The following is a 27536-nucleotide window of genomic DNA, read 5'->3' on the forward strand; positions in this document are numbered from 1 at the left end:
GTCAATCGATCCTATAACCCGGTCTCCCAACTAACACCTGAGACTGGTAAAATAGAAAACCTATCAAGGACAAACCTTTGCCTTGTGCATAGTCCACTAGAGCTATATGATGACGATCTTGTCCTCCTTAAGATGTACCGCCTTTCTTGATTGCGTCGGCTCAATGAAGACTAGTAGATTGCTCCCCCATACTCCACTATGGGTGATCCACTCTTCGGCACATCTTCAGAAATTCATTGTCACCACAATGGATGTCAAGCTTCAAGCATGATCTCTTCGTGATGCTCCACTTGAACTTGCACACCGCAAATTTGATGATGATCACCACTTGATGTCATCCTCCATGGATTTTATGAGATATTCATCTTCACGCAATCCCATAAAAACATACCTAACCCCATATAGAATTCTCATGCAATCCCATGGACACAATCCCATGTTTACTAAGTGTAATGAACAATGCTTACCATACCATGGGATCACTTGATCCCTCTCAATACATCATGTACGCTTTGTGTGTTTATCAACTCGATTCACTCTTTGAATTAGTCTTGATCAACTTTACGACTTATCTTCTGTCTTCATAAAGATGATGTATTGAAGGTAAACATGAATGTTCGCACAATCTTCTTCTTCAAGACATGCTTGCAATAGACTCAACTCTCACATGATCAATCTTTAGATAAAACCTTGAATACCAACTTGATCACCATATAAACTCCTTGAAACCAACAGATGGACTTCAAGAAGTGCCTATGGACAAAACCTTCGAATATAACTCAAGACAATCATTAGCCCATAGGGATTGTCATCAATTGCCAAAACCACACATGGAGAAATATGCTCTAATAGTGTGCACGGGACGCAATTTGGCCATCTTCCGTGTAAGCGGTCCACCGTTTAGATTATATTTTGGAGCGCTAGCCAACCGAAGAACTTGACCTTTGGAGGGCCGCAACCACCTAGACTTTTCAATCAGTCTTGTTAATGGTAGCGAGTGTAACGCCCAAAAGTGGGGCCTTAAAAGCAGAAGCCGTCAAATAAATCGCTAGATGCCATGAGCTTCCACGTGACGACATCCTTGATCTCACCGCGGAGCTGGGTGTGCTTGAGGTGGAACCATAGGTTTACAAACTGGACGATGTGGTCCATGACGAGTCCAATGGAAGAGTCGATCTTTTACATACAAGCGTTGTCTGTAAAGCTTCCCTAACCATCTACTTCCTTTTTGAGGCGCGAAGATGAGGGCGCGGTGTCCTTTGGTTCCTTTCCTTGCACCCACGGCGAGTCCCAAAATGACGCCTTTCCTCTGTGTTCCTAAGATGATGGAGGTGGAAGGCATAGAAGAGGTCCATCTTGAATCAGATGAATTTCATGAATCCTGAGAATGTAGAACAATCTTCCGATAAATAGAGTTTTTATTGACTGAAATCGCCGCATCAAGGATTTAGCATAAGGTCAGCTTGAAAAGGGGGAAACGACCTCATGCCGTAAATTCTTACAGTAATTTCTGTAGTTCAGAGCCAGCAATACAAACAGACGAATGATACATCCATCAGATGAACTGAACACATGACACACACCATGATGATGAGATGATGCATCAATGGACCAATCATACAAACATATCAATGATAAACCTCATTCAGACTCTTCAGTTCTCTAATCGAACAACACATCAACAACATACAGTCATCAGCTTGCATTGAACATGCCAGCTTAGCAGACTTCGTGTGGTAAAACTGACTGGTGGTAATCTGAACTACAGAACAATGACCCCCGACTGGCTTTGGAAGACCTCGATCTCCAACCGCACTGCTGCCCAGATGTGGCTGCATCGTTCGAGCTTCCTGTTCATGCGAACTAGAAATGACTTGGCCCACGGTTCTTCGTCCCGTTTCACGCTAATGCCACACGGAACTGAAAAACTGGCATGCCATGTCACTGTTAGTTTGTAAGTGAAACATCCTCGCAAAAAAATCTGTAAAAATTATAGTTTACCTCAACAGTTCCTCTTCTGATTGTTTGGCATCGGACTGGCGATTTCTACGGTAAGATATTACCAGTATAAGAGCTACAAGAAAACTCTTTCTGGAGAAATGACAACTGGTATGTTCATGAATGAAGACAAACCTGACCACATATATCCTATATATATGAAGAGAGTGCTTGGAGAGATTCTGTGTGGCCGCCTCACCACTTTCGTTGCGAAACAAATATGTCACAGGATAACCCAAAAGCCACCTACAAATGTTGCAAGTGAAACAATGAACTGGAAGAGGTCAATTGAAATGGCTAACTTAGGCAACATAGCAAACATAAGAGTGTGTAAGACATTTCCTTCTGTTGTCAGAAGAATTAGCAAAAGAAAAGGTACCATGTTCTATAATGAGACATGCCATACTTTTAGTTTACAAGTGTCCACGTAACGGGTTAAGTGGGCTAGCATTCCATGGTTTTGAGTTTCGGTACCCTCTAGGAAGTGAGAAGCAGAAATTACCCATTCAGAGAAGGCAGTGCAATTCGGGTACCCTCTAGGAAGGCACTCAGATCAACAACCAGTGAGGTAGTGTCGGGAATGCTGATGCCAGCGCACTCCACATCAGTTGCTCTCTCTGTAAGTCTTGACTTCTGATTTGTTGTTCCAGGCTCTACACCTGCTTCAAGAGGGAATGCAGCTGAAAAACAATCTTGGATCGATAAAAGCTCCACCATGGTTTCATTCTCTTCTGTGTTTACAAGCAGCTGAACCAGGAGATCAGTCAGTAATATAAAACAGGGCAATAGACCAAAAAGTAGAAGTGTGATCTGAGAAGGTAAAGACTTCGCAACAGCTTTTCTCTAGGTCCACAAAAGCTAGCTGGTGCTGTGACCTCGCATGTGGTGACGCATGTTCAGCAAGTAGTTGTACGTGAATCAAGTAGAGCATATCTTTCATAACCACCACCCTTAGTGGATTCAACATGCTTGCTTCCTGCAGATCAAACAGAACATTAGAATTTCTGATTAGACGCACATTATAACATGGTCATATATGGCTATACTCGAAAGACTAGTACATGAACTTATGGCTGCATAAGCCATGCCTCTTCTCCATGGGACAAGGGCTTAATACTGAATCATGAAAGCAGTCGCATCCAATGCTCGCTAATACAAAATTCAATAATGACAAGATTCGTAGCTTCCAAATCAGACTTTCTACTTTGCAAGGGAGAGGTGTTATGGATGGATATTCAGTAGCAATGAAGGAGATAATTCAACACATCAAAATCGGGCAATCACCTGCCGAGCATGGTGCAGCAGGCTGCAGAGATTCTCCTGTAGCTGAGGCATCGTGCCGCCGTAGTCCATCAGTATCACAGGCCGCAACCCGGTGCAGAGGAACGTGATATCTGCCAACAGTTCATCAGTACCAGTTTAGTAAGTTTGCTCCTCAGTGCACTAGTGTCAAATGCAACTCGATATATACATACATAAGTATAGTCCTTCTGCACAATTATTCCTTAGGTCCCCGATCAATCTGCCCATGTACAGGTATCAAATTCTGAACCTACCGGAGCTAACTGCGGCATGTGTGAGCTATTATATGCTATCGAACTCTGAAACTATCTGAACCTAGCTCGACTTAAACCAAACCGGGTCATGTGGTGGATGTTGACTTACACAACTGCATAAATTTGCCACCGAATCATGCAACTCTTACCTTAGCGAAGAATCAATAGTATCACAGCAAAGAAACGAGGCGGCCTCGCGGCATTTCCTATACAGTTTCCATCAGGGAGAAGCAGAACAGAGAAACGAGAAGCGTTTTCGTGGGCACCAACCGTTGAGGAGGCGCCGCTTGGAATGGGGCCGGATGCGCCACCGGATGCGGGAAGCGCAGCCCTCTACCACCCGCAGCATCTCCTCGTACGCCCCCGCCTCCACCGCCACCTCCATCGCCGCCGCCGCCGCCGCCGCCAGCGGCGAGACAGAATCTGAGAGTAGTGCTAGTGAAACAGACACAGAGCGTTCTGTCCGACCGATTGGGAATGGACGGTCGGGATCGACGGGTGAGTTAGATAACTGCGTCCTCCAGTCCTGTGGTTTCTTGCTTGGAACTTGGAAGCGGAAGCTCTCTTGGACTGGATAGCAATGGAGTTATCCATTTCCATGGGAGGCTCTGCCGCAGGAACGAGCCTCGTGAATCTCAAGGTACACCCGCTCCCCCACCCCTCCCTGCCCCCTCTCTCCGGTGCTACCTTCTTGAGGGGTGGTTTATGTATCCTTGCCTAGGGTTTAACGCGTGATGTGAATTATTATGTTGGGAAAGTTGGTACTTTTTTACTTGCGCAGTTCGTTGCAATTGAAGAGAATGGGTAGCATTAGGTTGATGTATTTGCCATTCCAAGAGATGGCCGGCTTAAAAAAAACCGGATCTTAATTTTGCCTCAAACTTGTGAAGAATTTTGGGTTCAGTGATTAGAACCCACGAGAGAATTCGCACGAGAGAGAAGACATTCAGAGGTCTTAGTCTTTGTTTTCTTCAATTCTCAGCCCTGGCATTAAGAGGGTTAAACAAACCCACCTGCGGGTGCTGTTGTTTAACTCAGCACAATGTAAGGTAGAAAAGTGTATGTTATGTTCAGACATGCAAGCACACTAATGGATAAATATAGGACACTTTGCATGAAATTCCGCTCAAGGAAGGGGAGAAAACAATCTGGATGGAGGCATCCATTACCTCGCTGTTCATTCCTTAGTGCTATGTCCAATGCTTTAGCTTACTCATGAGAAATCGCAGTCAAAATTTGTGGATTGTCTTGCAGATGGTGAATCACAAATGCACCAGGGGCCTTGGACGTCAACTTCAGTTTTTGCATGACGTACCTTCTTCGGTGTGCCTGATGATACTTCACAACAAATGTTCAAAACGGTAGGTTGCTGTTGCTTACTCGGATCATTGACAGTCTTGAAATGATTATTCCTTTCATGTTCGATCGTACTGAGGGAGTAATACCTACTGCTTATTGCTTAGCACTAATGGATCGCTTCACTGTTCATAGTTGCTTATGAATTTATTTCCCAGAATCAGCCATAAAGTTTGCAGAGCGCTTCAGGAATTATCTCCAGTACAATGTACACCTTTATCCTCTTATCCTGTTATATCCAAACAGTGCACCAAAAATCATTACCTTCTGGGCTAATAATCTGTGCTATCAGGTACAGAAAATCCCACGCAGGCGCCAATAGCCTTTAAAGATTTTCATGTGTCTGTGCTTACTGAAGAAGATGGAGTGATAGAGGTTGGTTGGCATTTTGCTCTCAGTAATAGAGTGGTCTGAAAATAAAATCCAGCTCCTTTGCAGAAATCATCTTAATCTCTTTACCTTTCCATTTTCTTTGTTACAAGACACAGATACGAGTAACTATTAGCAGTAAAATGACGGATTCTGTCTTTGAGAAAGTCTTATCAAAGCATATTGCCGCAGCACAACCACTTCCAGGATTTCGGCGACTGAAAGGAGGTAGCAAGCCTTTTATTTCCTATCTATCTCAGTTCAGATAGAGCCTACTGCAACCGTTGCAACTCTGTTTCTGTTATTTGATCTTGTATCTTCCAAAACTCAGGAGTTCATCTCATGAGTTCAATACTTAGCATCTGAAGACTACTCAGAACAAATGGCTTCTTGGTGTGTCATACGTCTCAATGGACCATTAGCAGAGCTATTTGCGTTAATCCATATAGAAGTTGTTTAATTCTATTAACCATAGATTGCACTTCTCTTCTTTATTTAGCTTTGCATCTTTGTAGCGCTTTTGAATTGTTACCGCTTAGATAGCTCCTTCAATTTTTGATATGAAACTAACGCTGGTCACTTTCCACGACATTGGTGCTACTTGAAATGCTTCAGGGAAAACTCCAAATGTAAGTTATTGTGACAAACAAAAACTTGTTCCTCACATCTGCACATGCTAGCTGGATAGTGTTTTGAGGTGCTCCATGAATCTTGTCGTGGCTCAGGTACCAAAAGAAGTCGCTCTGCACTTGATTGGACCATCAAAAGTGAAGAAAACAGCCATCAAGAAAATCATCAATGGCGCAGTCGCTGAATATGTTGAGAAGGTAACATAACAACTACTATCCATAGTTTTCCCACTGTAGATGTGAATTGGTTGGCCATTTACCTGTATTGCATTGACATGCTGCAGGAGAACCTCGACGCATCGAAGAACCTGAAGGTTCTGCAAAGCTACGAGGAGCTCGAGGCCGCGTTCGAGCCTGGAAAAGAATTCTGCTTTGACGCTGCTGTCCATCTAACAGGAAGCTGACGCAATGAAAAAGTTCCATGATGCAATTAGAGAGATGACTTCTGCTGGGAGGGGGACTCCTGGGCAGCTGCCCCTTGACCTTGAGCTTCCAGATCTGCTAGTCTGCTGCACACAGCCCTGTTGTTATCTTGATGATCATGGATGCTACTGCTAGTCTGTTTTTTGGTTGATGCAGAGAGCAAATTTTGTTGACTGGTTGTTGACATGTCAGAATTATACTTTATGTTTTTTAGAAAGTGAGGATTTCCTCCGGCCTCTGCATCAAAAAGATGCATGCACCCCCTTTATTAAAAAGAGCAATAAAATAGTCTGCGGTTTCAAACAAGCTCATTGAGAGCTGCAAAATAATCCATAATAATAATTAAAAAATATGTCACAACCGCCGAAGATAGGACTAGATGCCTAACCACCTATCCTATTACCGGACAGTCATCCAAACCGGTTGTACATATCCCGAGCTACCATCTTCTATCGGATAGACCCAGTAATCAAAGGCTCTCTGGTTTTTGCAAGAGTGAGTAATGATCATGTACGGATCAACGCAGTTGCCCTGTAAATTACCTGCAAAAAATTTATATGTGGTTCTATGTTAAAAACCATGTCATTCCCGCAATTCCATATAGCCCAAAGTAAAAGTACATACTCCTATACCTCGCACTATTTATCTCAACTCCATTTAGCCATGTCTCAAAAAATGTGCCAATACTATTTGAAGGTATGATATTAAAGGCTATATAAATGGATCGCCATAAAATTTGTGCTAGAGGATATTGGAGAAAGAGGTGTTTGATAGTCTCGTCATGATAACAAAAGCTACATAATTTACTACCCTCCCAATTACGCTTGGCCAAATTATCCTTAGTAAGCCTTTTATTTTCCCTAGCCATCTCAGTTCAGACCTTCAGATAGAGCCTACTGCAACTGTTGCAACTCTGTTTCTGTTATTCGATCTTGTATCTTCCAAAACTCAGGAGTTCATCCCATGAGTTCAATACTTAGGGCGCGTTCGGACTCACTCCGCTCCGCGACTCCGCGCTGGAGCGGAGTGGCATGCAGTGATAAATCCGGGAGTTGTTAAAATGCCGCTCCACGCGCTCCGCTCCATGGAGAGATGCCGAACAGGCGCTTAGCATCTGAAGACTACTTAGAACAAATGGCTTCTTGATGGGTCATACACTCATCTTATGTCTCAATGGACCATTAGCAGAGCTATTTGCGTTAATCCATATAGAAGATTTTTAATTCTATTAATTGTAGATTGCACTTCTCTTCTTTGTTTAGCTTTGCATCTTTGTAGCATTTTTGAATTGTTACAGCTTAGATAGCTCCTTAAATTTTTGATATGGAACTAACGCTGGTCACTTTCCTCGACATTGGTGCTACTTGAAATGATTCAGGGAAAACTCCAAATGTAAGTTCTCCCAACCAAAAACTAGTTCCTCTGCTTCTGAACATCTCCACATGCTAGCTGGATTGTGTTTTGACCCGCTCCATGAATCTTGTCATGGATCAGGTACCAAAAGAAGTCGCTCTGCACTTGATTGGACCATCAAAAGTGAAGAAAGCAGCCATCAGGAAAATCATCAATCGCGCAGTCGTTGAATATGTTGAAAGGGTAACAACTACTATCCATGGGTTTCCTACTTTAATCGTGCATTCGTTTACCTCTGTTGCATTGACATGCTACAGGAGAACCTTGACGCGTCAAAGAACCTGAATGTTCTGCAAAGCTACGAGGAGCTCGAGGCCGTGTTCGAACCTGGAAAAGAGTTCTGCTTCGACGCCGCTGTCCATCTAACAGGAAGCTAACCGGTGGGAGACGGCAGCACGGGCTATTTTTAACCGATTTGGATGACGGCTAACTAATAGGCCAGGTCTTTAGTCATCGTAGCCTGTATTTGTTTAGCCGGACGTGACAGTTTATTTCCTTTTATTTCTACAGGCTCTATCTGTGAGCTTTTGTTGAAGATTGTACTTTTGTGAAACTTTGCTTTAATTAATAAATGGCTGCATGCATCATCATGATGCATAGGCCGGGGGAGATCCCCTTTTAAAAAAAAGTATAACAGAAAGCTGAAGCAGTGAAGGCCGTTTTAGAGCATCTCTAGCAGACCTTGTAAAAGAGGCGCACCTGTATTACTCTAGCGAGCCTGTTTTTCTTGTCAGAACAGACTCCGTATCCCGAGCTCGGCCCATAAAAAGTTTACCGTGGCCCGGAAAAAGACCCTCTCCATCGCTATTTATGCAGTTTCACCGCTCGGATACAGGTCAAACCCTATTCGCCTCCTCCGCCGCAATCCCCCCCCCCCTAATTTCTCGTCGTCGGCGAGCCTAAAAAAATCCCTAGCGACCCTTTCCGACTCATGGATGGCTATGGAAGTGGTGGGATGACACCGCATCTCCAACACCGCACGCGGGCAGGGGGCGCAGAAGTGGCTCAACTATGGGAGACGGCCCCGCTGGCGTTCGAACGCCGCGAGCTCGTGGTCCGCCGCCGCGCCTCCTCCGGCTCCTCTGCCGCGGGGAGCTCGACCTCGACTCCGACAAGGACTGAGCTCCTCTGGCTCCTCCGCCACGTCCTCGCCGCCACACCTGTCGATTTGGTTAGTCTAGGCTTGGGTATGCTCATTGTTCAAGAAATCGGTAACTGGTAGCTGCTCGGTCGGCATGGGAGTAGCGATCAATCGGTGAATCGGCCTATTAACTGGATTAATCGATCGACCATTAATCGATAGATTAAACAGAAACTTGCCAACTTATATCTGAATTTTTTATGTATCATACCATAATTCCATGCACCTAGCTATGTAATATATCAAAATATTCTATTGTAGGCATATAAAAAATAGATAAGAGGTAAAATTAATAATCGTTATACATCTAAATATATAAAATCTCAAAATTCAAATTGAGCAATTAAACATTTAAACTTATCCATATACTCCCTCCGTTCCTTTATATAAGGTGTATTTGTTTTTTGATAAAATTCCACAATGTAAGATGCATTTCTTCTAATTCTTTGTAATTCCATCATTATCCCTTAAAAAAAAGGAAAGTGTCCCTCCTTTGATTGCATGCATCTCTTATTATAAAAAGAAGAAGGAAAGAATCTCTCTCATGATTGTGTGTATCTCTTACTTTCCTAGCCTAAATGATTTTATTGCCTCTAATCAATGATTTGGCCAAGGTTAATTTCGTCTTAACATGTGTATAGTTATGCGCCTTGGTCACCGTGGCGGAAATAATACACCTTACATAAAGGAATGAAGGGAGTACTTGCTAACATACATCACATAATATAGTACATAACAACCAAAACCAACAGTTCCATCCATCCATCTACAAAATTGTAATTCATAATCTACTAATATATGAATGTTGGATTCTTCAGTAAGGTATGGGGGAAAGATGGTAGTACCTTGACTGCAGGTGACGTCATTGAGGAAGAGATTGGGGAGCATCCCATGGAAGAGGATGGAGATTGCCCAAGGGGGGTGGGTGATCCGTGCAATCTCTGGCATTAACTAGACGAATGCTTATAACAACAAACCTTCTCCTGCAACGACACCAGAAGAATGCTGATAGCACTCCCCGGTAATGAAACTGGAAGAATGTTGTTGATGGCCCACCAGCGCGTGGGTTCGCAACAGTTTTCGAGGGTAGAGTATTCGACCCAATTTGTTGATAAGCCCGTGAGGAGGTGAGAGTATACCCTCAAGTATTAGCAGCTGAATTTGTCGGATTCAACCACACCTGAAAGATTAGTATCTGCAAGCACAGTAGTAACAACAAAGTAGTATGATAACAACGATGTCAGAAACGATCTGTTGACAACAGACTATTCCTAACGATTGTATCAATGGCGCTTCCGTTGCCGCGATGATGGAAGTTGTCAATTCCCGTCAACGGTCTGGTGAATCAACAGTGTAGCAGGTAGTAGCAGTGTAACGAGCAATAACAGTCGCAAGGAACAGCAGTAGTGACAGCAGTAGCAAGTAGCAACAGTAGCAAGCAACAGTAGTAGCAACAGTAGCAGCAGCAGAGCAAGACAAGTAACAACAGTAGCAACAGTAGCAGCAGCAGAGCAAGACAAGTAAAAGCAGTAGCAATAGTAGTAGCAGCAACAGAGGAAGACAAGTAACAACAGTAGCAACAGTAGGAAAAACTCGTAGGCAATGGGTCGGTGATTTGTTTGGATGATATTCATCATGCAACAACTATAACACGGAGAGATAAGTGGCTAGCTCCCGTTCATCAATGTGATGTAGGCATGCATTCCGTGTGTCGTCATACATGCTTAGGGAAAAGAACTTGCATGACATCTATTGTCCACCCCTCCCGTGGCAGCGGGGTCCAAAAGGAAACTACGTGATATTAAGGTTCTCCTTTTAATAAAGAACCGGACCAACGCATTAGCACTTGGTGAACACATGAACTCCTCAAACTATGGTCATCACCGGGAGTGGTTCCGGTTATTGTCACTCCGGGGTTGCCGGATCATAACACATAGTAGGTAACTACAACTTGCAAGATCGGATCTAAAACACACATATATTGGTGACAACATAATAATTTCAGATCTAAAATCATGACACTCGGGCCCTAGTGACAAGCATTAAGCATGGCAAAGTAGTAGCAACATCAAATCTCAGAACATAATGGATACTAGGGATCAATCCCCATCAAAACTAACTCGATTACATGATAGATCTCATCCTACTCATCACCGCCCAACGAGCCTACGAATAGATTACTCACGAACGGTGAAGAACTTCATGGAATTGGAGAGGGAAGAAGGTTGATGATGACGATGGCGACGATTTCCCCTCTCCGGAGCCCAAGACGGACTCCAGATCTGCCCTCCAGATGAAGAACAGGTGGTGGCGGCGCCTCCGTATCGAAAATGCGACGAAAACTTCTCTTTTTTATTTTTTCTGGGATGAAAGACAAGTTATAGAGCTGGAGTTGGGGGCGGCAGGTGCCTGTGGGCCCCACAAGCCTGCCCACCGCCACCAGGGGGGTGGTGACGGAGCAGGGGCTTGTGGCCCACTAGCCCACCCCCTGAGGTGGAACTTGGCGCATATATTTTTGATATTTTCCAAAAGTGCTCCCTGTAAATTTTCAGGACGTTTGGAGAACTTTGATTTATGCACAAAAATAACACCAAGGCAATTCTGCTGAAAACAGCGTCAGTCCAGGTTAGTTCCACTCAAATCATGCAAATTATAGTCCAAAACAAGGGCAAAAGAGTTTGGAAAAGTAGATACGATGGAGACGTATCAACTCCCCCAAGCTTAAAACCTTGCTTGTCCTCAAGCAACTCAGTTGACAAACTGAGAGAGAAAGAAAAACTTTGACAAACTCTGTTTGATCTTGTTGTTGCAACTATGTCTAACTCATAACCAGAATTTCAGCAAGATCACAAGTTAACCACATAGGTAAATGACACAAAGGTCTCATGGTAAACTAATATCAATGGCATAATCAGCTAACGAGCAAATAATAATGAGTTTCAAATACCAACACTTCAATCAAAACAAGCATGAATCAATATGAATAGGTGGTATCTTGCTAGCTCTTTCCGAGACCGCAAAACATAAATGCAGAGCACTTTCAAAGATCAAGGGCTGACTAAACATTGTAATTCATAGCAACGAAGATCCAGTCATATTCATACTCAATATCAATCAAAAGCAAAGCATAAAAATGACAGTGGTGCTCTCTAATTGGTGCTTATATAAGAGGAGGATGACTCGACATGAAAATAAATAGACAGGCCCTTCGCAGAGGGAAGCATTGATTTGCAGAGGTGCCAGAGCTCAAGCTTTGAAAACAGAGATAATAATTTTGGGTGGCATGCTTTCATTGTCAACGCAATGACCAAGAGTTCTCAATATCTTCCATGCTACTCATGCTATAGGTGGTTCCCAAACAGAAAGGTAAAGTTTTAACTCCCCCCCACCAATCAATCACACTCCACGGCTAGCCGAATCCTCGGGTACCGTCCATACTAACATCAATCCGGGGGGAGTCTTGTTTTACAGTTATGTTTTCGATTTAAGCGTGGAACTGGGCATCCCAAATACCGGCCCCTTTCTCGTGAATGACTGTGAATAAACACATGTCGAGGATAACACTCCTAGCATGGAAGATACCAATAGCCCTCTGTCACCACATGAGCGGTCCCGGCATGCAAAACAGATTATTTCTTGAAGGTTTAGAGAATGGCACATGCAAATTTACTTGGAACGGCAGGTAGATACCGCAAATAGGTAGGTATGGTGGACTCTCATGGAAAAACTTTTGGGTTTATGGAAGTGGATGCACAAGCAGTATTCCCGCTTAGTACAAGTGAAGGCTAGCAAACGACTGGGAAGCGACCAACTAGAGAGCGACAACAGTCATCAAGATGCAATGAGTTTGACTAACATTGAATGCAAGCATGAACAAGATATAAATCATCATGAACACGAACATCATAGAGGCTATGTTGATTTTGTTTCAACTACATGCATGAACATGCGCCAAGTCAAGCCACTTGAAACATTCAAAGGAGAATACCATCCTATCATACTACATCACAGTCATCTCAAAATCTATGTTGGCAATCAAGACAAACCATTATAAGCTCTCAGCTAAATAAGCATGGAATCAGAAACTATGATCTCTAAGTTGTCATTGCAAACATGGTTCTCTCACAACAAAGCTAAATCTGGGTCGACAAGCTAGTCATATTTACAAAAACAAAATAGATAGAGTTCATACCAGCTTTTCAATCTCAGTCACTTCATCATATACCATCATTGTTGCCTTTCATTTGCACGATCGAACGATGTGAACAATAATAAGCGCATTGGACTAAGCTGAATCTGCAGGCAAACACAAAGGAGAAGACAAAATAATATGGCTCTTTGAAAGCTAAACAGGTAAGCATGTAAGAACCACTAAACATTGAAACCAATATCTTCTACCTTGACACAAAGAAAAAGAAAGCTATTTACACGGGAAAGCTCCCAACAAGCAAAAGAAGAAAGAAAAATCTTTTTGGGTTTTCTCAAAAGGACACAAAACAAGAAAACAAGAAAATGAAAAGAAACTAGCATGGATAATACAGTGGCAAAGTGTAAACACCGGCTAACAGAGTGAAAGCATAAGCATGAATGTAAAGTCGGTGAGAACGCGTACTCCCCCAAGCTTAGGCTTTTGGCCTAGCTTGTTCTACTCCCATGGATGATCCTGGCGAAACCCAAAGTCATAATGGGTGTTATACGGGAGTGCTGCAGCCACTGCCTGAATAGCTGCCTCACGAAGTCGAGCAGAAGTCGCCTCCCTCTTATACTCCTCTGCCTCTCCTATGGTTATGTAGTATCTTTGTTTAACCTGAAAATCAACGAAAGCAGGAGCAGGAAGGGTAATATGGAAAACACGCTGTCGGTTAAATATCAAGCGGTATAGGAGGGATCCATGATCTCTCTCAAGGAACTGGTAGCGTGTTAGAGCAACACGATCAAGGTATGCTGTACGGAGAGGAGGGTCTTCTGGACGGATGGATACTCCAAGAAAATTTGCTAAGCGTGTAGCATAAACTCCACCAAAGAAATCCCCCTCACTGGCATCTTTATTCACCCTCCTTGCTATAATAGCTCCCATATTGAAGCTCCTGTCACCTGTTACTGCGCTTTTAAGGATACTAAGGTCGGAAGCGCATAGGTGACAATGTGCACCCTTGCCGTTAACGCACCTACCTATGAAGAGGGCAAGGTAGTGCAAGGCAGGGAAATGGATGCTTCCTATGGTGGCTTGCGTGATATCTTTGGGTTTCTCCAACAGTTATACTGGAGACAAAGTCTCTGACCGAAGACTTAGGAGGATCATTAACACTACCTCCATCGGGTATCTTGCAGATCCTATTGAAATCCTCCAGACCCACGGTATAGGATTTATCATACAGATCAAGCAGTATGGATGATTCACGGCCAACTAAAAATTTAAATCTACGCACGAAAGAGGCAGTGAGCATAGCATACTGTTCACATTTATCTGAGAGGAATTCTTCTAACCCGCCATTGCGGACAAGTGGATCAAACTCATCCTTGAAGCCTGTCGATCATGAACTCATCGGAAGGCCATTCACATGGTTGCACCGGTGCGTCCCTTAGTTGAAAAGGTTCGGGCTCCCGAAAGGAGAGATGAGGACCCTTCTTACTTGAGGAACCACCATGAAACTTCCTCCTAAACATAATTTCCTTTTGCTGAAATTTTTGAAGTTCAAGAGAAAAGTGAATGAGGACCAACCATACCTTTATAGACACCGACAGAGAGAAGGACAAGCTGACTCAGACCCTAGGGAATGTTGAGCACCCTGGACGAACACAAGGCACACCAGGATCCGTTCCGTGGAAGGTTGGGTTTCACGATGCAGCCAGTTACAGAAGCCGAGAGAGAAAGAGGAAAGCGGAGCTGAGCGACATGCACAAGATCAATGCAAAACTACAAATTCTAGAGGAAGTTGAGAGCCAGCGAGCTGCCCACCAACCATCTCAGCGACACGAAACTATCCTAGAAGTTACCCCGCCATCTCAGCGGAGAAGCAGTGTGGCTTCCATGGAGCTCGTTCAGCCTGACTTCACGGCTCCTAGCTACCCCATGGATACTATCACGGAGTCTCAACCTTGCGATCTTTTGACGAAATGCCGGAACCTCACTTTTCAAGGCTGCTATCGTCTTTGTTGCACCTCCTCAATCCAACGGAACTTTTCACTGCCTTCCGATTCCACGTGGCTTTGCTGTTGTGATGGTGGATGAAGTAAAGGAGGGATTTGAGGAGCTCGAGCTTGACCACCCTATAGGTGAAGGGGAGAATAAGCTGGTTCATGCTGCGAGGAGTACATGTCTATGCCCGAAGGAGTACATCAAGCTTCCAAACTGGAAGCCTCCTCCCCCTCCTCCTCCGGCGAGTGATCAGGGAACTCCTCATCCTCCTCCGGCGAGTGATCACGACACTCCTCATCCTCCTCCGGCGAGTGATCAGGGCACTCCGGCTCCTCCGACGCATGAGGGCACTCCGCCCCCTTCTTCGGCTCCTCCTCCGGCGCGTGAGGGCACTCCACCTCCTTCTTCGACTCCTCCGGCGAGTTGGAGCAGTCCGCCTCCTTCTTCGACTCCTCCTCCGGCGCGTCGGAGCACTTCGCCTCCTTCTTCGGCTCCTCCTCCAGCGTGTCGGAGCAGTCCTCCTCCTTCGGCTCCTCCTCAGGCGCGTCATAGCAGTCCTCCCCCTTCGGCTCCTCCTCAGGCACGTCGGAGCAGTCCTCCTCCTTCAGCTCCTCCTCAGGCGCGTCGGAGCAGTCCGCCTCCTCCGCAATGGCGGAAGACAGACGTCGTCGCCGCTCCGCCAAAAATTACACACGTAATAAAGATGTCGCCTCTTCCTCCTTCTCTCAAGCGGAAGACAGACTCCGCCGCTGCTCTGGCGGCTAGAAGTGATGCAAGGTTAGCAAAATGAAGAAGTGGTAAAACAATTCCCCAGCTCGGCCAACAGAAGAAGCAATTGTGTCCCCCGCTCAAGGTGTCTAGCGATATCGTCGTCGCTAATGATCTGGGGTTGCTGCCCGGTACCAATCCTGGTGATTACATGAAGGATTCAGTAATTTTTGATATAGCTATAACAAATAAAGAAAAATATGAATACATGCACGAGAAGCCTCTCGTCAAACCTGGTCATCCTCCTCTAACACCGAGGATGCACGAATTGCATGAGTGGTACATGAACATCTGCAAGGAGTCTGGGAAAGAAGCTATCTATATGGCAGTGAAAAAATATCACGATTTCATTTGAACTCCAATGATGCCTTTTCAATTTGAGGAGTTATTTCAGTTATACAATCAACTGACCCTCGACAAACAATTCCTGACTTCCTACTGTTTGTAGGTATTACTTCTATAGTTAAATCTCTAGCTCGTCTCGTTCATTGCATGTATATATAATTATCCTCACTATATATATTATGGAGATTGAAGATCGTCGAATTAAAAAAAGCAGGAATCTTCGATATTGGGTTCATTAGCCCAGAAGCCGTAAATGTATTGTCGGTACGAAATGAAACCAAAGAGACCGAGGTTAGCTTGCTAAACTCGTTGCTTGCAAATCAAAACAAAAGGGAAATACTCTTTACTTACAACTTCAAGTGAGTGTTGCTGTCTTCTCTGTATACTCGGTTTCGCTTACTCGAGGTTAAGTAAATGTAATTGATGAGTTATATATGCGTGCGGAGTTACCACTTTATTCTGCTATCCATTAAGCTTGACGGGGCAAAAGTAACTGTCTTAGACTCGAGACGTAAAGATCCCGAGGATTATGCGGACATGACTGCAATGCTCAAGAAGTAAGTTCAGTCAATACCGGGACCATACTGGCATGCAACTTTCGTTAATTTCCTGATATCAACTAATCATTTTCTTTGCCTGGCAGGGTTTAGAAGAAGTTCACCTCAAAGTTTCCCGGTCTAAACAAAGAGTTGCAATTTACGCACCCCCAGTAAGTAGTACTAGCTAGTTTCGCGCATCTCTAATTGATTCAATTTTTCATCAATATATCACTAGCATGCTTGCTTATCAGTTTGATTGAACTCTATTCTCGTAAAGTGCTTGTACCAGGTAGCTGGGGCTGAAAAATGTGCATACTACGTATGCGAGTTCATTCGCCTCTCTGACAAACAATTTGAAGTACATAAATAATATTCACAAATTTATTTTATATGTTACCATCAATTATGTTGAGTTTTATTCATATATATGCATGTATTGACCCCTTTTTTAAATTAGATCTGGAAGAAGCGGGATGAACCCCTATCAGATGATGGCATACGAGCAATTCAAGAGGAATTGACGGGATTCTTTATTGACCACATCATACCTAAAGATGGAGAATACCATGTGAGCTATTTGTAATTGGATCTTAGGTAGATGATGTTAGGCATTGTAAAAGATGTTATATTGTAAAAGATGTTAGGGATTGTAAATGGTTTTCTTCATTTTCTTATTAGCTAGCGTCATGTTCTCTCTATATGTATTCTATATGTATAGTAGCTAGCGTCGACCAAGCACGGAGAAATAGACAACACTTTTCTCTATTAGCTAGCTAACACAATATGAAACCACTAAATTAACCCTCCAACCCCCCTCCCCCCATTTAAAAAAAACAGCTCTGCCCAGATGCTGATGCGTGGATGCCATGTTGCCCGGGCTCCCCGCAGCGGCCACATGGAGACCCTTCGGTCCCGGTTGGTAAGCGAACCGGGACTAAAGATTTTGGGCTTTAGTCCCGACCCTTTAGTCCCGGTTCAAGAACCGGGGCTAATGGACCTCTGAAACCGGGATAAATGGATCATTTTCTACTAGTGATGGTAGAATTTATATAGTATTAGTTCCATTGTATTTTGCTTGGATACAACATGAATTATTTTGCCCCAAAACTTTAACGTTAGTATTATGTTAGACCATTATGTTGTTCAAAAAGTTTCAAAATATTTGACTATATTTTATTTTATTTTTCCAATTCTAGGGCATGTCCTCCCATGCTCCATCATGTATTTTCGGAAGAAAAAACATTGGAAGTAATTGAAGATTTTGGATGGTCCACATATCGCCAACATTTTATTTTGCCGTACTACCTCATGTGCATGCATGGATAATGGTGCAGCAACTTCGTGTGCCTATGTTGATGCTATTGCACACATGTTCAGGATTTTTTAAATTCTTTTTGAAGTAGTATTGTTTTTCTTTGTGTCATGATAACAAAAAAATCAGAGGTAAATTTGACCACTAAAATGCAAAAGAATTATTTAGCAAATGAAAATCAACGAAAAATTGACATGATGCAAATAATATAAAATGTTACATTTGACATAAAATTGATATGTTGTTGATCCCCCGTTGGCGACAAACCCTAGCCACCATCATGGGTTTCTACTACGGCACATGCTCGAGCTCGAGCAAGAACAAGGACAAGGTCCCCGCCCTCCCTTCACGTGCGCTCCCCTCGTCATCATCTTCCCGCACGCCTCGACAGCGGATAAGCGTTCCAGTGCATCAGGCAAGGTGGCATTGGGAGCACCGCATCCCTCTCCTCTACCCCGACGCTGCCACATGGCTTGCACTTGGATTCACACAGGATCCCAGTGCAGGTGGTGCCGCGGTCGGGCGGGCGCATGCGGAGGAGGTTCGGCGCCGACGACATCAGCTGACGCGTGAGCAGCGGCTAAACCCCGCATAAGCTTCAGCTTCTCCTGATTGGGAGGTCTGGTTTGTGTTTGAGCACGAGGAGCAACGTTGGTGCGGCATCCGTGATGCACGGGCAGGCACCTCGCCGCCCCTTGTCGTGCGCGACGAGGACCAGTAGGCGGAGGCCGCCTACGAGGAGGCGCTCGCGGCTGCCCTCCGTGAAAGCTAGGAGGAAGAGCGGCGCAAGGAGGAGGAGGAGGAGGCGGCTTACTAGGCGCGGTTGGCAGAGGTCATGGCGCTCTTCGCTACCGGCGACTGCGTCATGCCACCACCGGCCTCGCAGTACCCCGCTAAGGCCGAGCCAGGGCCGACCACCGTAAAGAGCGAGCAGTAGATTTGGGACGAGATGGGGTGCGAGTGGGTGAGCGCGCCACACGTCTGGTTGATGGCGACGCCGGAGCAGGAGCCGGCTTACATGAAGCACTGACGAAAATGTCGGCTGGTGGAGGAGCGCCTCGAGGGCCAGTGGTCAAGCAGCTGGAGCGTGACGCCGAAGCCGAGGAGGGGGAACGCCATGCTGAAGCCCAGCCAACGACGATGCAACCACCGGCAAACAACGTCGCTACCGTGTGGAAGACGGCCTTCCCCTGGGTTGGCCGGGCGCTGACGCTTGTCGACCTCAACGGCCCCGAGGACAAGGACGAGGACAACTAGGGTACCGTGCCACCTCGTTTTTAGTTTAATTAATATTTTTTACTTAATGCAATATGGATTCTTGGGACTATCGCTAGCTATTAAGGCCGGCATTAATGTTTAATTAATTTTTTTCTATTTTCAAAATGTTTATCGTGTATATTTTCATGCCGCCTTAAAAATGTCTCATGGTAGCGTTGGGACCCATTTCGAAAAGCGAAGACGGATGTTCGTCGGGCCGGTCCAAATGGACAAAATGCGGATAAAACACACATCCGTTTGGATCGCGCGGTTGGAGTTGCTCTAATATCGCGATAACCAGTGCATAGAAGAAGAGTCCCGATATTCACCACTCGTGTGTCATATTACTCATTCGTCCACACATTGTGTGTGATGTATGCAGGAGGCAGCGCACACGAATCGTGTGTTGGCCAACATTAGAACTGTTCACAAGTGTGGACGCAGCTACTTTGTGCCACACGCCCAACAAGTACTATTCATCCTGACCCCGCGTGTGTCATGAAGCAAAATCTACCCACACATATGACACAAGTACCTTAGCTACCTGTGGGATGACACTTTAGTTACCCCGAAGATGGCAATTTCAGCAGCGCGCGATGTAGTTCTATTCGACGCGCGTAAGTGGTTTTTAACGCGCACGTGATTTTTACGCGCCCTTTGAAACTATCGATTCGGTCGCGCGCGATAAAAAACCGTTTTTAGACGTACGGTTTATTTAGGGTCTGTGTTGGAGATGCTCATATAAAGGGTATAAATATCGGCCGTCCGGCGATGAAGACATGAGAGGCTAGTTAGGTTTCGTTGTTTTTCTTTCAAGAGGATCCGGCAAACCAATAACCAGGGCATCCCATAGCAGAATGTGTCTAGTGGACCGAAACAATCATGGGTAACACAGAGTACTAGCCGGCCGATCCAAGGGATGTGCAGGGTAGAATGATCTAGAGCCACATATGTCGCGAACGTTAGCCACCATGGATGGAGAGACCGATGAGCGGTAAAAACGAAACATGGAAGACGTCAGCCACCATGGATGAAGAGACAGATGAGCGGTAAAAACGAAACGGGAATGACATCAGCCACCATGGATGGAGAGACACATGAGCGCTAAAAACAAAACAGGAAAGACGTCAGCCACCATGGATGGAGAGACAGATGAGCGGTAAAAACGAAGCAGTGAAGACATCAGCCACCATGGATGGAGAGACAGATGAGCGGTAAAAACGAAACAGGAAAGACGTGAGCCACCATGGATGGAGAGACAGATAAGCGGTAAAAACGAAACAGGGAAGACGTCAGCCACCATGGATGGAGAGACAAATGAGCGGTAAAAACGAAACAGGGAAGGCAAACCCAACCCAAACCCCCTCTGCAAGCAAGCGCAACGAGAGTGGGCAGGGCAGCGTTCAAAAAGAAGAAGGAAAGAAGTCGGGAGACGCAACAGGGAGGCAGTTGGGCTTGGGAAAAAGCAAGGGTACTATGGTCATTTCCAAGCCCCACCACATCCCCTCTCCTCTTCCTTTGTCCCTGGCCTTCCCTTTGTTCCTCCATCACCAAAGCCCAAAGCCCTCGCCGCCCTCCACCTCAACCCGACGAACGCAACGGCTCCCTTCCCTTCCCTTCACCTCCCTTCGTCTCTCCCCCTCCTCGACCACCGCCGTCGCCGGTATGTTGGCTCCGCCCAACCCGCCCTGCCGCCTCGTGATGTTCGAGACCTTCGGGAACAGCCCTGCGCGGCCGATGCTCGCACCAGCGGGTTATCTGGAGCCACATATGTCGCGAGCATCAGCCACCATGGATGGAGAGACAGATGAGGGGTAAAAACGAAATAGGGAAGACGTTAGCCACCATGGATGATGTAGAGACAGATGAGCGGTAAAAACGAAACAGGGAAGGCAAACCCAACCCAAACATCCTCTCCAAGCAAGCGCAACGAGAGTGGGTAGGGCAACGTTCAAAAAATAAGAAGGAAAGAATGCTGGAGACGCAGCAGGGACAGGGAGGCAGTTGGGCTTGGGAAAAAGCAAGAGTACTATGGTCATTTCCAAGCCCCACCACATCCCCTCTCCTCTTCCTTTGTCCCTGGCCTGCCCTCTGTTCCTCCGTCACCAAAGCCCAAAGACCTCGCCGCCCTCCACCTCAACCCGACGAACGCAACACCTCCCTTCCCTTCCCTTCACTTCCCTTCGTCTCTCCCCCTCCTCGACCACCGCCGTCGCCGGTATGTTGGCTCCGCCCAACCCACCTCGTCGCCTCGTGATGTTTGAGCCCTTCAGGAACAGTGCTACGCGGCTGATGCTCGCACCAGCGGGTGATCTGGAGCCACATATGTCGCGAACATCAGCCACCATGGATGGAGAGACAGATGAGCGATAAAACCGAAACAAGGAACACGTGAGCCACCATGTATGATGGAGAGACAGATGAGCGGTAAAAACGAAACAGAGAAGGCAAACCCAACCCAAACCCCCTCTGCAAGCAAGCGCAGCGAGAGTGGGCAGGGTAGCGTTCAAAAAAGAAGAAGGAAAGATGGCTGAAGACGCAACAGGGACAGGGAGGCAGTTGGGCTTGGGAAAAAGCAAGGGTACTATGGTCATTTCCAAGCACCACCGCGTCCCCTCTCCTCTTCCTTTGTCCCTGGCCTGCCCTCTGTTCCTCCGTCACCAAAGCCCAAAGCCCTCGCCGCCCTCCACCTCAACCCGGCGAACGCAACGCCTCCCTTCCCTTCCCTTCACTTCCCTTCGTCTCCCCCCTCCTCGACCACCGCCGTCACCGGTATGTCGGCTCCGCCCAACCCGCCCCGTCGCCTAGTGATGTTTGAGCCCTTCGAGAACAGCCCTGCGCGGCTGATGCTCCCACCAGCGGGTGATCTGGAGCCACATATGTCGCGAAGATCACCCACCATGGATGGAGAGACAGATGAACGGTAAAAACGAAACAGGGAAGACGTTAGCCATCATGGATGATGGAGAGACAAATGAGCGGTAAAAACGAAACAGGAAAGGCAAACCCAACCCAAACCCCCTCTGCAAGCAAGCGCAGCGAGAATGGGCAGGGCAGCGTTCAAAAAAGGAGGAAAGAAGGCTGGTGACGCATCAGGGACAGGGAGGCAGTTGGGCTTGGGAAAAAGCAAGGGTACTATGGTCATTTCCAAGCCCCACCACGTCCCCTCTCCTCTTCCTTTGTCCCTGGCCTGCCCTCTGTTCCTCCGTCACCAAAGCCCAAAGCCCTCGCCGCCCTCCACCTCAACCCGGCGAACGCAACGCCTCCCTTCCCTTCCCTTCCCTTCCCTTCATCTCTCCCCCTCCTCGACCACCGCCGTCAACCGTATGTCGGCTCCGCCCAACCCGCCCCGCCGCCTAGTGATGTTTGAGCCCTTCGGGAACAGCCCTACGCGGCTGATGCTCGCACCAGCGGCTGATCTGGAGCCACATATGTGGCGAACATCAACCACCATGGATGGAGAGACAGATGAACGGTAAAAACGAAACAGGAAAGACGTTAGCCATCATGGATGATGGAGAGACAGATGAGCGGTAAAAACGAAACAGGAAAGGCAAACCCAACCCAAACCCCCTCTGCAAGCAAGCGCAGCCAGAATGGGCAGGGCAGCGTTCAAAAAAGGAGGAAAGAAGGCTGGAGACGCAGCAGGGACAGGGAGGCAGTTGGGCTTGGGAAAAAGCAAGGGTACTGTGGTCATTTCCAAGCCCCACCACGTCCCCTCTCCTCTTCCTTTGTCCCTGGCCTGCCCTCTGTTCCTCCGTCACCAAAGCCCAAAGCCCTCGCCGCCCTCCACCTCAACCCGGCGAACGCAACGCCTCCCTTCCCTTCCCTTCACTTCCCTTCGTCTCTCCCCCTCCTCGACCACCGCCGTCACCGGTATGTCGGCTCCGCCCAACCCGCCCCGCCGCCTAGTGATGTTTGAGCCCTTCGGGAACAGCTCTACGCAGCTGATGCTCGCACCAGCGGCTGATATGGAGCCACATATGTCGCGAACATCAACCACCATGGTGTTGGAATTATGCCCTAGAGGCAATAATAAATGTATAGTTATTATTATAATTCCTGTATCAAGATAATAGTTTATTATCCATGCTATAATTGTATTGAATGAAGACTCATTTACATGTGTGGATACATAGACAAAACACCGTCCCTAGCATGCCTCTAGTTGGCTAGCCAGTTGATCAATGATAGTCACTGTCTTCTGATTATGAACAAGGTGTTGTTGCTTGATAACTGGATCACGTCATTGGGAGAATCACGTGATGGACTAGACCCAAATTGATAGACGTAGCATGTTGATCGTGTCATTTTGTTGCTACTGTTTTCTGCGTGTCAAGTATTTATTCCTATGACCATGAGATCATATAACTCACTGACACCGGAGGAATGCTTTGTGTGTATCAAACGTCGCAACGTAACTGGGTGACTATAAAGATGCTCTACAGGTATCTCCGAAGGTGTTAGTTGAGTTAGTATGGATCAAGACTTGGATTTGTCACTCCGTGTGACGGAGAGGTATCTCGGGGCCCACTCGGTAATACAACATCACACGCAAGCCTTGCAAGCAATGTAACTTAGTGTAAGTTGCGGGATCTTGTATTACGGAACGAGTAAAGAGACTTGCCGGTAAACGAGATTGAAATAGGTATACGGATACTGACGATCGAATCTCGGGCAAGTAACATACCGAAGGACAAAGGGAATGACATACGGGATTATACGAATCCTTGGCACTGAGGTTCAAACGATAAGATCTTTGTAGAATATGTAGGATCCAATATGGGCATCCAGATCCCGCTATTGGATATTGACCGAGGAGTCTCTCAGGTCATGTCTACATAGTTCTCGAACCCGCAGGGTCTGCACACTTAAGGTTCGACGTTGTTTTATGCGTATTTGAGTTATATGGTTGGTTACCGAATGTTGTTCGGAGTCCCGGATGAGATCACGGACGTCACGAGGGTTTCCGGAATGGTCCGGAAACGAAGATTGATATATAGGATGACCTCATTTGATTACCGGAAGGTTTTCGGAGTTACCGGGAATGTACCGGGAATGACGAATGGGTTCCGGGAGTTCACCGGAGGGGGGCAACCCACTCCGGGGAAGCCCATAGGCTTTTGGGGGACACACCAGCCCTTAGTGGGCTGGTGGGACAGCCCCAAGGTAGCCTATGCGCCAAGATAAGAAAATCAAAGGAAAAGAAAAAAAAAGAGGGAAGAAGTGGGAAGGGAGGGGGACTCCTCCCACCAAACCAAGTCCAACTCGGTTTGGGGGGGGGGGAGTCCTCCCCCCCTTGGCTCGGCCGACCCCTTGGGAGTCCATTGGACCCCAAGGCAAGGTCCCCCTCCCTCCTCCTATATATATGGGGCTTTTAGGGCAGATTTGAGACGACTTTCTCACGGCTGCCCGACCACATACCTCCATAGTTTTTCCTCTAGATCGTGTTTCTGCGGAGCTCGGGCGGAGCCCTGCTGAGACAAGATCATCACCAACCTCCGAAGCGCCGTCACGCTGCCGGAGAACTCTTCTACCTCTCCGTCTCTCTTGCTGGATCAAGAAGGCCGAGATCATCGTCGAGCTGTACGTGTGCTGAACGCGGAGGTGCCGTCCGTTCGGTACTAGATCGTGGGACTGATCGCGGGATTGTTCGCGGGGCGGATCGAGGGACGTGAGGACGTTCCACTACATCAACCGCGTTCTCTAACGCTTCTGCTGTACGATCTACAAGGGTACGTAGATCACTCATCCCCTCTTGTAGATGGACATCACCATGATAGGTCTTCGTGCGCGTAGGAAAATTTTTGTTTCCCATGCAACGTTCCCCAACAGTGGCATCATGAGCTAGGTTCATGCGTAGATGTCTTCTCGAGTAGAACACAAAAGGTTTTGTGGGCGGTGATGTGCGTTTTGCTGCCCTCCTTAGTCTTTTCTTGATTCCGCGGTATTGTTGGATTGAAGCGGCTTGGACCGACATTACTCGTACGCTTACGAGAGACTGGTTTCATCGTTACGAGTAACCCCCTTTGCTCAAAGATGACTGGCAAGTGACGGTTTCTCCAACTTTAGTTGAATCGGATTTGACCGAGGAGGTCCTTGGATGAGGTTAAATAGCAACTCATATATCTCCGTTGTGGTGTTTGCGTAAGTAAGATGCGATCCTACTAGATACCCTTGGTCACCACGTAAAACTTGCAACAACAAAATTAGAGGACGTCTAACTTGTTTTTGCAGGGTATGATTGTGATGTGATATGGCCAATGATGTGATGTGATATATCGGATGTATGAGATGATCATGTTGTAATAGAAATATCGACTTGCACGTCGATGGTACGGCAACCGACAGGAGCCATAGGGTTGTCTTTATACTAACATGTTTGTGCTTGCAGATGCGTTTACTATTTTGCTAGGATGTAGCTTTAGTAGTAATAGCATAAGTAGCACGACAACCCCGATGGCAACACGTTGATGGATGATCATGGTGTGGCGCCGGTGATAAGAAGATCGTGCCGGTGCTTTGGTGATGGAGATCAAGAAGCACGTGATGATGGCCATATCATGTCACTTATGAATTGCATGTGATGTTAATCCTTTTATGCACCTTATTTTGCTTAGAACGACAGTAGCATTATGAGGTGATCTCTCACTAAAATTTCAAGACGAAATTGTGTTCTCCCCGACTGTGCACCGTTGCTACAGTTCGTCGTTTCGAGACACCACGTGATGATCGGGTGTGATAGACTCAACGTTCACATACAACGGGTGCAAAACAGTTGCGCACGCGGAACACTCGGGTTAAGCTTGACGAGCCTAGCATGTGCAGACATGGCCTCGGAACACATGAGACCGAAAGGTCGATCATGAATCATATAGTTGATATGATTAGCATAGGGATGCTTACCACTGAAACTACTCTCGACTCACGTGATGATCGGACTTGGGGTAGTGTAAGTGGATCATGAACCACTCAAATGACTAGAGAGATGTACTTTTTGAGTGGGAGTTTAGCATATAATTTGATTAAGTTGAACTCTAATTATCTTGAACATAGTCTAAGTCCACTTTGAATATATTTGTGTTGTAGATCATGGCTCACGCAAGTGTCATCCTGAATTTTAATACGTTCCTAGAGAAAGCTAAGTTGAAAGATGATGGAAGCAACTTTGTAGACTGGGCTCGTAAACTTAAGCTAATCTTACAAGCTGGAAAGAAGGATTATGTCCTTAATGCTGCGCTAGGAGATGAACCACCCGCTACGGCTGATCAGGATGTTAAGAACGCTTGGTTAGCACGTAAGGAGGACTACTCGATAGTTCAATGTGCAGTCTTGTATGGCTTAGAGCCGGGACTTCAACGTCGCTTTGAGCGTCATGGAGCATTTGAGATGTTCCAGGAGTTGAAGTTTATCTTTCAGAAGAACGCCCGGATCGAGAGGTATGAGACCTCCGATAAATTCTATGCTTGCAAATGGAGGAAAACTCGTCTGTCAGTGAACATGTGCTCAAAATGTCTGGGTACTCAAACCGTCTAGCTGAACTGGGGATTGAACTCCCGCAAGAAGCTATCACTGACAGAATCCTCCAATCACTGCCGCCAAGCTATAAAGGCTTTGTGTTGAACTACAACATGCAAGGGATGAACAAGTCTCCCGGCGAGTTGTTTGCGATGCTGAAAGTCGCAGAGTCTGAACTCCGTAAAGAGCATCAAGTGTTGATGGTGAGCAAGACCACTAGTTTCAAGAGAAACGGCAAAGGCAAGAAGGGCAATTCGAAGAAGAGCGGCAAGCCTGTTCCCAATCCGCCGAAGAAACCCAAGGCTGGACCTAAGCCTGAAACAGAGTGCTTCTATTGCAAGGGTATGGGTCACTGGAAGCGCAATTGCCCCAAGTATCTGGCAGATAAAAGGCGGGCAAAGAAAAATCAGGTATATTTGATATACATGTTATTGATGTGTACTTAACCAGCTCTCGTAGTAGTGCCTGGGTATTCGATACCGGTTCTGTTGCTCACATTTGCAACTCGAAGCAGGAACTGCGGAATAGACGAAGGCTGGCGAAAGACGAAGTGACGATGCGCGTAGGAAACGGTTCCAAGGTTGATGCAATCGCCGTCGGCACCGTGTCACTTCAACTACCATCGGGATTAGTGATGAACTTAAATCATTGTTATTTAGTGCCTGCGTTGAGCATGAACATTATATCTGGATCTTGTTTATTGCGAGACGGTTACTCTTTTAAGTCTGAGAATAATGGTTGTTCTATTTCTATGAGTAACATCTTTTATGGTC

General features: G+C 46.3%; 2 protein-coding genes across 5 annotated transcripts; one reads left to right on the plus strand and one right to left on the minus strand.

Annotated features, from left to right (window-relative positions):
• Positions 1 to 1628: 1628 nt before the first annotated feature.
• LOC123399904 lies at positions 1629 to 4019 on the minus strand. 2 transcript variants are annotated; one of them, XM_045094287.1, is made up of 7 exons: positions 3825 to 4019; positions 3283 to 3392; positions 2825 to 2974; positions 2501 to 2745; positions 2134 to 2244; positions 2002 to 2046; positions 1629 to 1928 (listed from the first exon to the last, which is right to left on the minus strand). In XM_045094287.1, the coding sequence occupies exons 1-7, from the start codon at positions 3937 to 3939 to the stop codon at positions 1763 to 1765; spliced, it is 942 nt and encodes a 313-aa protein (XP_044950222.1). In that variant the 5' UTR covers positions 3940 to 4019; the 3' UTR covers positions 1629 to 1762. The 2 variants fall into 2 exon arrangements, with proteins under 2 accessions (XP_044950222.1, XP_044950223.1); XM_045094288.1 differs by lacking the exon at positions 3825 to 4019 and adding an exon at positions 3474 to 3543.
• A 23-nt stretch (positions 4020 to 4042) lies between these two features.
• Positions 4043 to 6548, plus strand: LOC123399905 (trigger factor-like). Of its 3 annotated transcripts, none has more exons than XM_045094290.1 (8): positions 4043 to 4194; positions 4809 to 4915; positions 5069 to 5118; positions 5203 to 5285; positions 5393 to 5507; positions 5895 to 5908; positions 6005 to 6106; positions 6193 to 6548. In XM_045094290.1, exons 1-8 carry the CDS (start codon positions 4135 to 4137, stop codon positions 6310 to 6312), a joined length of 651 nt encoding a protein of 216 aa, XP_044950225.1. In that variant the 5' UTR covers positions 4043 to 4134; the 3' UTR covers positions 6313 to 6548. The 3 variants fall into 3 exon arrangements, with proteins under 3 accessions (XP_044950225.1, XP_044950226.1, XP_044950227.1); XM_045094291.1 differs by having other exon boundaries at positions 5399 to 5507; XM_045094292.1 differs by having other exon boundaries at positions 5075 to 5118.
• The last annotated feature ends 20988 nt before the right edge of the window (positions 6549 to 27536 follow it).

Source organism: Hordeum vulgare, chromosome 5H, assembly GCF_904849725.1.
Source record: "Hordeum vulgare subsp. vulgare chromosome 5H, MorexV3_pseudomolecules_assembly, whole genome shotgun sequence".
In the NCBI taxonomy this organism is placed as follows: Eukaryota; Viridiplantae; Streptophyta; class Magnoliopsida; order Poales; family Poaceae; genus Hordeum; species Hordeum vulgare.

What these genes read in the sequence shown, in the direction of transcription:
- LOC123399904 (XM_045094287.1), bottom strand. Translation starts at nt 3,939, where the DNA reads ATGGAGGTGGCGGTGGAGGCGGGGGCGTACGAGGAGATGCTGCGGGTG. An exon ending in TAGAGAAAAGCTGTTGCGAA is followed by an intron (nt 2,746 to 2,824) that starts GTCTTTACCTTC and finishes CTCCTGGTTCAG; the next exon opens with CTGCTTGTAAACACAGAAGA. An exon ending in TATAGGATATATGTGGTCAG is followed by an intron (nt 2,047 to 2,133) that starts GTTTGTCTTCAT and finishes ATCTTACCGTAG; the next exon opens with AAATCGCCAGTCCGATGCCA.
- LOC123399905 (XM_045094290.1), top strand. Translation starts at nt 4,135, where the DNA reads ATGGAGTTATCCATTTCCATGGGAGGCTCTGCCGCAGGAACGAGCCTC. An exon ending in AAGAAGATGGAGTGATAGAG is followed by an intron (nt 5,286 to 5,392) that starts GTTGGTTGGCAT and finishes CTTTGTTACAAG; the next exon opens with ACACAGATACGAGTAACTAT. An exon ending in TCGCTGAATATGTTGAGAAG is followed by an intron (nt 6,107 to 6,192) that starts GTAACATAACAA and finishes GACATGCTGCAG; the next exon opens with GAGAACCTCGACGCATCGAA.